The 11,581-nt window shown below is 46.2% G+C and overlaps 1 protein-coding gene across 1 annotated transcript; it reads right to left on the bottom strand.

The window, feature by feature from the left end:
- Positions 1-6,940: 6,940 nt before the first annotated feature.
- Positions 6,941-11,581, bottom strand: Ndufb8 (NADH:ubiquinone oxidoreductase subunit B8). Its single transcript, XM_069995200.1, has 5 exons — positions 11,462-11,581; positions 11,098-11,224; positions 9,625-9,724; positions 9,049-9,204; positions 6,941-7,119 (listed from the first exon to the last, which is right to left on the bottom strand). The coding sequence occupies exons 1-5, from the start codon at positions 11,544-11,546 to the stop codon at positions 7,027-7,029; spliced, it is 561 nt and encodes a 186-aa protein (XP_069851301.1). The 5' UTR covers positions 11,547-11,581; the 3' UTR covers positions 6,941-7,026.

The following is an 11,581-nucleotide window of genomic DNA, read 5'->3' as shown; positions in this document are numbered from 1 at the left end:
GTGGAATCCACTTAGTTGAAACGGCGAAAAAGCAAGCCAGAATGGGAGTCACTGGCCGTGCCATTGCACTCCTGCAATAACGCGCGTCACCAACTCTTGGTTGAATTAGGGAAGCAGGTGTGAGCAGGGCGAGACTACAGTAGATCGGGGGCATGAGATGGGTTCGCTGTCTTGCTGCTGCAAGAACAGGTCAAGCAAGAAGGGGTCAAACTGGAGGCGTGCCAATGGGGACTGTGGAACGCGGGCTCTAGATTCAATTTCAAGGACATCTGGGAATGATTCAGAACTTGAGTATGTATGCATGACAATGATTGCATTTGGCATCTAGCAATATGGAACCCCTGGGACAGCAGGCAGAGCTGGATTTAAGTTAGAAGACTAATAGGATAATCCAGATAAGAGGCTATGAACCCCTGTGGTGATTGTAAAAAAGAGCTAGCTGGACTAGGAATGTGGCTTAGTAATAGAGTGCTTGCCTAACATACATGAAGCCCTGGGTTCTATTCCTCAGTACCACATAAACAGAAAAAAATGGGAAGTGGCGGCCTTGAGCACAGAGAGGCTCAGAGATAGTGCCCAGACCCTTAAGTTTAAGCCCCAAGACTGGCAAAAATAAAAAAATAAAAAAAAAAAAGAGCTAGCTGCACAGGCTCTTGGGACTGATAACATAAGGAGTTCAAGATTGTTAGGGCTTTCAGATGGAGAGACTAAAAGAACAAGTGCTATCATAGGAGAGGGGATGTGAAAAGATCATATATGCACTTTATGTTGGGGGAATTGTGAGATTTTCAAATAAAAATGCTAAGATCTTGGACCTGATGATTCAAAAGTTCATCTTAAATCTGGGTGCTGGTGGCTCTCACTTGCAATCATAACTACTCAGGAGGCTGAGATCTGAGTGAGGATTGTGGTTTCAAGCCAGCCCAAGCACAAAAGTCTTTGAGACTCATTATCTTCAATTGACATCCATCCCAACCCCCACCAACTAAAGAGAGCTGTGGGTCAATTGGTAGATCATTGAACAATGCCCAGGCCTGAGATCAAGCCCCAGAACCAGCACACGCAAATGTACACACACACTCACACACACATTCATTTTACAGCTGAGCAAGAAAGCCAATCAACAAACAGCTCAATGCTGAATTCAAACCCCAGTACCCACACAAAGAGGGTGAAAAAAGGAGCTAACCCTCAAGTTTGTCTTAATGGATTCTTCGATTCTTCCAAATTCTTCTTCGATTACTTCCAAAGCTGAGATACAGTTACCTGATACTGGAGCCAAACTCATTGGAATTCTTTTCATCTAGACATGGGAGTTTAGAGACCAGACAGAAGGTAAGTTATACTGTTATCTGTGCTTGGACCACTTTCTTCTCATTCAACACTCAAATGTCTTTCTTGAACTTTTTTTTTTTTTTTTTGGTCAGTTGTGGTGCTTGAACTCAGGACCTGAGTACTGTCCCCGAGCTCTTTTGCTCAAGGCTAGTGATCTACTGTAGAGAGCTGCGAGAGGCCGCACCTGGAAGATGGCGCCGGCTTCCGCCCTCCGCCTTCCCGATGGCGAGTGCTCTCGTGGTAAACAACTCCTGATATGGCTAAGGCGAAGAATCTGGCTTGCTTCTGTGCACCTGAACCTATTGGCGGTTCCCACGTGGCGTATCAGGGTTGGCTACCCAGCGGGTATTTAAGGCTGTGGGGAATTCTCCCCGGGGTTGGGGTCAGAAGATTACTAAAAGGTCCTGAATAAACTGCGGAGAGAAGAGTCCGGTGTCGCGCCGTCATTACCGGCCGAGGCGGTAGCGACACGTGGTGGCCCGTACGGGGACTCAGCCACAACCCCAACGAGGACTCAGAACTCTCTGTGGTCAGGGTGGTGCACCGGTAAGTTCCCAGGTAAAAGGGGAATCCGCCACAAGAGCGGGGATAAGTCCCCAGGTAAAAGGGGAATCCGCCACAAGAGCGGGGATAAGTCCCCAGGTAAAAGGGGAATCCGCCACAAGAGCGGGGAGTAAGTTCTCAAGTAAAAGGGGAATCCGCCACAAGAGCGGGGGGATTTTTGCTCTTCTCGGTAGATAAAGAGAGAGTGAGAACCCGGGGCTAGTCAGTAGAGTAGCCAAAAGTGAAAGTAAAAGCTTGTTTACCAGCTTTAAATGTTTGAAACATGGGCGCTTCTTTTTCGCACCCAATTTTTTTGGCTCTCAATGAGCTACTGCACTCAAAAAAGTTAAAAATAAAAAAGAGTACTTTAGAGAGATTTTTGAATGAATGTGACACCGTTGCCCCATGGTTCGCTGTCTCTGGAAGCCTCACGGTGGCCTCTTGGGAGAAACTAGGGAGGGACCTAGATTTTGCCTCTGAACGCTTAAGAGCGGAGTGAGACCAATATGGAAACTGATAAGAGGCTGTCTCGAGGACCAGCGTTGCAGTGAGGCGGTAGAGAATGGTCAGGCCGCCTTAGAAATGCTGCAGGAAGAAAGATCAGAAAGGGCAGACAGCGAAAAGGAGGAGAGCAGGGGGAGGTCATGCCCTGATTTTGCCGAACTAGAGACCTCTGAGTCTACAGACTCAGAGGAATTACAATCAATCATAGAACAAATAGAAAAAACAAAGATAAGAAAGAGGAGGAAATGGAAGGAGAGAGAGGACCCAGATAAAGACGAATGCACGCCCTCCGTGCACCGCCCCACACCTTCGGCCCCTCCGCTCTATGCGGAGGACCCTGGAAGTGGCAGCCCCGGCTGTTCTTTCAGCCCAGGAGTGTGGAAAGCGGTCAGAACCGAGTTACATCTAGCCTGTCCAATATTTCAGGATCCACAGGGACAGCGGTATCATGAACCCTTAGATTTTAAGGTGATAAAATCTTTAGCTGAGTCTGTGCGGACATACGGAATCACAGCCTCCTTTACTGTAGCCCAGGTGGAGGCCCTAAACAGACATTGCATGACACCCGGTGATTGGAGTGGGCTCGCACGAGCTTGTTTGAGCCCAGGTCAGTATTTAGATTGGAAGGCCTTTTTGATTGAATTTGCTAGTGAAGAGGCTGCGGCCAATCAGGCTGGGGGAAACCCAGCTTGGGACAGAGATATGCTGCTTGGACAGGGGAGATTCGCCAATCAGCAGATAGGCTACCCGGTCCAAGTTTATGAACAAATCAATAAAATTGGCATAAAGGCATGGAAGGCCTTACCAAATAAAGGCGAGGTGAGTGGCAATCTCACCAAAATCCTGCAGGGCTCTATGGAGCCGTTTTCGGACTTTGTTGCTCGTATGGTTGAGGCCGCTGGCAGAATTTTTGGTGACCCCGACGCAGCCATGCCATTAATTAAACAGCTTGTTTACGAGCAGTGCACTAAGGAATGCAGAGCCGCCATAACCCCATATAAGAATAGGGGACTAGAAGCATGGATGAAAGTTTGCAGAGAGCTGGGCGGACCACTAACTAATGCTGGATTAGCTGCTGCTGTGGTGCAATTAACCCAGAAGAATGAGGGCTGAGAAGGTGGCTCAGTGATAAAGCGCTTGCCTTGCATGCCTGAGGCCCTGAGTTCGATTCCTCAGCACCACATAAGCAAAAAGAAATGAAAAAAGCCGGAAGTGATGCTGTGACTCAAGTGGTAGAGTGCTGGCCTTGAGCTGAAGAGCTGAGGGACAGTGCCCAGGCCCAGAGTTCAGGCCCAGGAAAAAACCTATTTAAAAAACGCTGCAAATTTGTCTAAACAGTTGTTTAGTTATCTTTTAGGTAATTGAACTGGGGAGTTCGACAGCCTGATGGAACAGCTCAGGGTTGCCATCGTCGTGGTGAACTCGACCCGAGTGGATGCCGGATTGGCGGAGGGGTTATCTTCATGGATCTCCGCTGCTATGAATCATCTAAGGAGGGGGCGGGTTTGGGAGCCCTGACAGGCCTCCTGGTGTTAGCCTCCTTGGTATGTCTGTGGTGCATTTGCCAAATTAGAGGTTCTCAGCGTCGCAGTGCAGCCATGGTTATCCAAGCCTTTACAGTCATTGGAGCAGGTCAGTCCCCCTAAGCGTGGCTTGCCACTCTAAAACAATGAGCACAGATTGCAAAGCCAAAGTACTGCAGTCGAGAGGCATGAGTTTTGCCCTCGAGGAGAGCATGTTTGATTGCACACGGGTTCGATTCGCCTTTTCCCGTCCTTGTGAAAAACGAATCAATGGACAGGCTGAGTCATCCCTAGAGAAGGTACCCTCTGGGAGAAGGCTTGTATGCAGTCCTTGCAATTGCACAACAGGGATCAGACCTCTGTTCTCATCTGTGTTCTTTAAACAAAAAAGGGGGAACTGTAGAGAGCTGCGAGAGGCCGCACCTGGAAGATGGCGCCGGCTTCCGCCCTCCGCCTTCCCGATGGCGAGTGCTCTCGTGGTAAACAACTCCTGATATGGCTAAGGCGAAGAATCTGGCTTGCTTCTGTGCACCTGAACCTATTGGCGGTTCCCACGTGGCGTATCAGGGTTGGCTACCCAGCGGGTATTTAAGGCTGTGGGGAATTCTCCCCGGGGTTGGGGTCAGAAGATTACTAAAAGGTCCTGAATAAACTGCGGAGAGAAGAGTCCGGTGTCGCGTCGTCATTACCGGCCGAGGCGGTAGCGACAATCTACAACTTTGAGCCACAGCACCACTTCTGGCTTTTGAATGGTTAATTGGAGAGAAGTTTCACAGGGACTTTTTTTTGCCTGGGCTAGCTTTGAACTGCAATCCTCAGATCTCAGTCTCCTGAGTAGCTAAGATTACAGGCATGAGGCATCAGCACCCGGCTCTTCACCTTGATTTTTAATTGCTAAGTTCCTTTTCTAGGAAACTACTTGAAGGCAATTACTTCTTGTTCAATTTTGTATCCCCAGGGCCTGTCAGTGTCTGATACACACACACACACATATATACAGATGTTTGCTAAAGAAGTGATTATTAAATGCTTCAGAGGACAATGAAAACATAAAAAGTCATGGGCACCTTCAAAGTGTGGCATTTCAATAGAGGTATCAATTCATAATCACAAAACATTCATTTTGTGTGAATGTGTCTGTGCTAGTACTGGGGCTTGAACTCAGTGCCTGAGTACTGTCCTTTTGCTTTTTGGTTCAAAGGTGGCTTGAAACACACCTCTACTTCTAGCTTTTTGCTGGCTAATTGGAAATGAGTCTCACAGACTTTCCTATCTGGGCTGGCTTCAATCGATTCAGATCTTAATCTTCCCAAGTAGCTAGGACTACAGGACTAACTACTTGTAACTACCATTCTCTTTAACTCCCTGGACAGCCACTAAAGTATTTCTATTTAATGTGAATGGGCTTGTTTCTATGGGTCATATTTAACTTATCAGGCAATATGGTAATTTAAGAAATTAATGCAAGAACACAAAATATAGGCTGGTTTACTTAGAAACAGATGCATTGATTATAGTCATTGGGAAAATTCATTTTATGATGTTTTCAGATCATCTTGGATAACCCTCCAGTCTTAAAAGGTTCAGAAATTATTTTCCCTCCAACAGAGCCTGGGCTCTGTCCTTGAGCCTTTCTGTGCTCTACCACTTGCGCCACAGCACCATTTCTAGATTTTTCCAAGTACTTTATTGGAGGTAAGTCTCATGGACTTTCCTGCCCGAGTTGGCTTTGAACTGTGATCCTCAGATCTCAGCCTCATGAGTAGCTAGGATTACAGACAGGAGCCACTGGCGCCCAGCTTCCTTCTGCCAATTCTTATCCTCCTTAGAACTGATTTGTCCATCTGTATTTCCTTGGATTTCATACTTCCATAATTCCTCATTAGTCATCTTTGTATCAATCACTTCTACTTAATATGCCTTATCCTATAGTCTATGGAGTACTGAACAGGGCTACCTTGTAGGTTATTCTATGGTAGTTTTTTTTTTTTCTCCTAAGGCAGACTCCATATATCCCAAGCTGGCCTTACAACCAAATGGCCACCATTCCTGGCTTCCACAGCAATCTGCATGAACTACTGTTGTCACCTTTTTTTGTGTTTGCCAGTACCAGAGCTTTCACTCAGGGCCTCAAGCTCTCAGCTTTTTCAACTCATGTCTAGCGTTCTACCTCATGAGCCACACCTCCAGTCTGGATTTTTTTGCAGTCTTAATTGGAGAAAAGTCTTGTGGATTTTTCTGCCCAATCTGGCTTCAACATCTCAGCCTTGGGGGGAAGGGGGGTAGCGGGGAAGATTGGGTGGGGGGGACGGGAGGGGGAGGATGGGAAGGGATGGGAAGGGGAAACAAAGGAGGAGGCTACAATGCTTGATAAGAAATGTACTCATTATCTTACCCATGTAATTGTAACCCCTCTGTACAGTATTTTCACAATAAAAAAATTAAAAAAAAAAATCTCAGCCTTCCCAGTAGTTAGCATTACAGGCATAAGCCACCAGCACCTCGCTCAAATCCATATTCTTACAAGACCACAGATAGGTACAGGCTTCGGCTGGTCCTCTGAACACTTACCTAACCCCATAAAGTACTTAAGACATGTTGAGTACTTAAAAAAAATTAACCATTATTATTAAAAGGGTCTGATTGGTGTGATTGGCTGTTTTGTTTTCTTTCTTTTGAGAAAGGGTCTTATTATGTAGTTCAAGCTGGCCTTGAATGCACAATCTTCCTGCTTCAGCTTCCTAAGTGCTGGGACTATAGGTGTACACTATCATATTTTATGGGAAATAAATTGTTCCAATGTAGGAAGTTGAGAATGCTATCTCTGCCAGTGGACCTCTCAACCACCTGCACAGTTCCAGTGAAATGAACAAATTAGAAAGTTACACACAGCATTCCTGCTCCCATCCTTCTAATTTCAGAGCAGGAAAACAGAATGGTAGACAGTAGGCAGGGAGAAAAATTAAAAGGGCGAGAATGGGTTTCTTCACAGCAGTGACTAGTCCTGGGGAAATGAGGCACAGATATCACAGCACTGAGTTTTAATAGGGATTTTATTAAGGTTAAATCTCTAGGAATGAGGGAATCCTAGTTTGAGGGCACAAAAGCCGGCGAAGCCTCCTCAGATCTCATAGTGAACCACTGGTTCAGGTTCTTTGGTGGGGTCACCGCCTCGTTCCAGGTACAGATTATTATAAGGATATTGCTTTGGCCCCTAAGAAAAAAGAAAGATAGGTCAGTAAGAACAGCATACATCCAGCCAATACCTGGCTAAGCTCCACTCTGAGTTAATGGGTACATAATAGCTTCTAGTCAGACACAGCTGCGCTAAAATTGAAAGAGTAGCACTCTCTTCCTTGCTCAGCCCACAGCACAGAAAGAGCCTAGATTGTAAGAGAAGTGCTGCCTACCATGTGAGTGAGGAAAAGGAAGAGAAGAGGAAAGGGAAATGTGGGGAGGGAGGAAAGGAGGGAAGACAGGAAAGAGTGAGAGAGAGTCAGTCAGAGCTTTCTAAATGACACGATGCATCCATCCATCCCACTCTCTCTCTGGGTCAAGACAGACTCAATCTCCTTTAAGTCACTCAGCCTCTAATGGTTCTACCACTAAAGTGGCCTAGCAAATGAGGCGTGCAGGAGCAGCAGTGGGGGAAAAGCACAGAGGAGACACGGCTGGGATGTGCTTTAGGGGCTGCTGACTTTACCAACAAACAGCTGTCGGAGGACACAGCTCAAGGGGAGGAGAAAGGGTGATGTGTTTACAGAACTGAAAAATGGAAGAGCCACACTGTGTTTTGCTCTCCTGAAGTGAAGTTAGTGCTCACCCTAACTCCGTGTGCACTCTCCAGCAAGGAACCCTTGAGGCTTGACAAGAAGGCTCGTGTCAGTGCACACAGACATATACCAGCTTCCTTCAGGACACTGGTTACCTATCTCTGCAAAGGTAGCACAGCAAACACGGAAGCCTCTCTGCCTTCATTTCCTCTTCCAATCCATCCTAGAGATCACTCCCAGATTAATCTTCTTAAGAATCCAGCCTCCATCTATCACTCTTTTATTCTAAAACCCCAAATGGCTCCACTCTACTACAATTAGATCAAGTCACCCCTGCAGCTCAACTCTTGGTACATAGGGTCTTGAGCCTGGCCCATGGTAGGGGCTGTATACATATCTATTGAATACATCACCACACTATCAAGTCCAAATCCCTTAGCCATTCAATAAAAGCTGTCTGACTTAACTAAGCAACTCACTTCACAGTATTTTTTTTTAACACAGTGATTTCCAAGTGTAGATCTGTATCAGAATTGCCAATCACTATCAGATTGTTGAAAACATTGATTCTAAAACCCTACTATAGAGCTGCTAAATTGGGATCTCCAAATAGGGCCTAGACCCTGAATGTTCAGCAGCTTGCTAGTTTGTTACCTAGGAACTACTTTATACCCTTATTCTATCTCACCCTACTCTTTCCTAATGGAGGGGAAAATGTTTTCTCCAATTTCTCCCCACCACCCAATCCATTTTTTAGCATCCAGTTTAACCCTACTCCTTGATGGGAGCTCATCTCAGTTTGCACAGACATTCACCACATGCATTTATACATATAAACCACGTCAACCACCACACTATTTGTTCAAATGCTGCTCTGTCATTTACCTAAATTTACTTAAGCCTTCTTAAAGGAAGAATGTATTTTCCTTGTCCTTTATATTCTCTAAATTATAACTGTTTGAGTAGATTTTTCATTGCCTTTAGTATCATATAGAAAGTGCCCTTCATATGTCCAACAAAAGCTAAGGTTCTTAAGCTCTACATTCCTTGACTTGTCTTGCAAACTACTCATTGAAATAAACTTGCTAAAGTACACTCCTCAAATGGCAACTCTGAAGACTAGCCAGCTTCCACATTCTTACTCTTCATCTAGTGCTAGAGTACTTCTATTTAGACTGATCTAAGAAGTAGGGGTGAAGCAGTGTTTTAGTACTTGTGCCAGTCCAGGAGTTAAGGCCTTTCTATCTTTCTATCTCCTAAGACTATAAGAAGCCAAATTTGGCATTGGCTGGTTATCTACTCCAGACTTCACTCCCTTAAGACAGGGGGCTAAAGTTATGTAATGAGGGGAGTACTTCTCAGATACTCACCACAGGCTGGTAGCTGGGAAAAACGTCTCCAACCCAGAACATGAAAACCATGAAAGCCACGAAGCCAAAGAGCTGCTTACACATGAGATCCCAAGAAACAGGTGTGGGAGATGTGTCCACTCGGTTCCTGATATACATGTCAATGTCCCAATGTAACTGAGGCAAAAAGGCAGATAATTGTCACAAAGTGCTCTTCCTGCAAAAAGCAGGTAGTTCTGTGACTACACACTAATACAAGGCTTGACAGAAGCATTTCACTGCCTGTGGGCCATATTCTGAGCATTAGGTCTAAGACACATGGGCCCACGGGACTGGATGCTGTCCTGTCTCAGCCTCACCAGAGAAAGCTCAAACATGAAATATACAGCTTTCACAGTACTAAGCTTGGACTTTTCTTCAAAGTCCCCTTATATGGGCCACATGTGAAACCTCAGGTCTCAAATTACTGAACTTGCTTCTGTGAGCAGGTAAGCTTAGTGTTAACTGGACAGAGAAGTATCATTGGAACTAATAGAAAATCCACAGGAAAACACAAGAAGGCTGGAAAGAAGGTAAAATGGGTTATGGTTTTCTCACCGGCTCACCCCAGTTCGTCCTTAGGTCCGTGTGGTCCCATTGATACCATGGATCCCTCTCATGCTGTGAGCGGTCAGGGAGCTTCGGATAATCACCATACCTGAGAGACAGTAAGAACTTCTGGAAAGATCCATGATCAGTCTCAGACAATTCAGAGTCCTCATCTCAGATATGAGAAACCAAGTGATAAATATAAGTACTTTGCCAAAGGACAAAAGAACTGACTCTTCAAACAAGATCTCAAGTTCTCACCATTAAACACAGAGCAAACCAAAAAAGTCCTAATTGAAAATCAAAAGCCATGCTTTTCTTTCTTTCAAAGAGTTGTATAATTCTATAATATTAGGGCTAAAAGAAAATTTAAAAACCAATTGTTCAGATGCCCTCATCAGGTACTAAATGAAGATAAAGTTTGGGTCTGACTCCAAAACCACTTGGGATTAAGAAAACGTGTATACATTAGAAAAGCATTATTTTCATAGCAACTGTGTTTCTAAGCTGGCACACATCTCCATGTCTCAAGCAGGTCATGGAACCTCTTTCTTAGCTGGATCAGATTCACCTTATACAGACTGCTACCAGTCCAACACACAATTAAAAACGAATGGTAGCAATTCCAGAAAATGACTGGAAAGCCAGAATAGGGGGTACTCCCTTGCCTTGCATGCATTAGGCCCTGGGTTCAATTCCTCAGCACCACATAAGCAGAAAAAAAAGCCGGAAGTGGCGTTGTGGCTCAAGCGGTAGAGCACTAGCCTTGAGCTGAAGAGCTGAGGGACAGTGCCCAGACCCAGAGTTCAGGCCCACGACCAGATCCAAAAAAAAAAAAAAGAATAGGGGGTACTGAATCCAAGATTGAGTAAGTGACACCAGGACAGGAAATGAAGGGGGTTGGTAATTTAATCTGCTTAACACTTGCGGCGATTTCCACAGCTCTATCAGAAGTATATGTATATATATATATATATATATATATATATATACATACACATATATGTATATATATATACATACATATATACACACATATGCACATAAGTATACACACATATATATACATATATGTGTACACACACACGGGGTGGGGGCATACACACACACAGAAATAAAGAACTCCATCTATAAATACGGTTCTCATGACAGGAATCCAGCCCCAGCCTCGTCGTGTGCCTGGATGACAGCACCTGAGCCCAGCAGCTGCTCAATCTAAATGAAACTCGGCGCTCTGGATGAGGCCAAGGAAAGGTTCCTGCTACTCAGGAGTCCTCGGGGGAGTCATTAAAATCCCGGCTTTCTCTTTGGAGGAAACAGCTAGAGCCAAGGAGAAAATTGCAATCCTCTGGGCTGCAGCTGCTCACTCACTCCCGGCCTCCGTCCATCAAGGAAAGCACCCCCACCGGGTCAGGGTCCAACACCCCAGGCAGCGGTCCTCTCGCATCACTATTCGGGGGCAAGCAGACCCTCTCTACTCACCCCATGCCATCATCCGGGTAAGGCTGGTAGTCTTCCACACGCATGTTATACTTCTTGGCGGCGGCGGCGCGTTCTTCGGGGGTCTTGGGATAGGGCCCCGGCAACATGTCTTTGGTCATGTGGAAAGCTGAACGGCAGAAGAGGCCATTTCAGACAGACTCCGCTCTGCAGCGGCCGGGGAGGCTCCCACCTGCGAGGCTGCAGAGGCCGGAGTCCCGGACGCGGCCGGAGCCGGGATCCCTTTTTCAGGATATACGCATGCGCCCTCCGCCCCCCCCCCCACGGTACCCACGATCTCCCTTCCAGACGCTACGCATTTCAGGCCTCCCCTTCCCACACCAAGGACTTTCCCGTTTGCGCCGACCTGTCCGTGCTCCTAACGGCACCGCGCTCCGGCATGTCCTTTGCAGCCATCGGACTCCCAGGACCCCTGGCCTCAACGCCGCCATCTTCACCTTCTTCGAGGTTCCTCTCGCGCATGCGC

This window comes from Dipodomys merriami, unplaced genomic scaffold (genome assembly GCF_024711535.1).
Source record: "Dipodomys merriami isolate MVZ:Mamm:240054 unplaced genomic scaffold, mDipMer1.0.p SCAF_102, whole genome shotgun sequence".
NCBI classification, from domain to species: domain Eukaryota; kingdom Metazoa; phylum Chordata; class Mammalia; order Rodentia; family Heteromyidae; genus Dipodomys; species Dipodomys merriami.
This window is presented reverse-complemented; position numbering and strand designations above follow the sequence as displayed.

Coding starts and splice junctions, on each gene's coding strand:
- Ndufb8 (XM_069995200.1), bottom strand. CDS start 11,546: ATGGCGGCGTTGAGGCCAGGGGTCCTGGGAGTCCGATGGCTGCAAAGG. Junction 9,725..11,097: donor TACCCGGATGATGGCATGGG/GTGAGTAGAGAG, acceptor ACTGTCTCTCAG/GTATGGTGATTATCCGAAGC. Junction 7,120..9,048: donor TTCCCAGCTACCAGCCTGTG/GTGAGTATCTGA, acceptor CTTTTTTCTTAG/GGGCCAAAGCAATATCCTTA.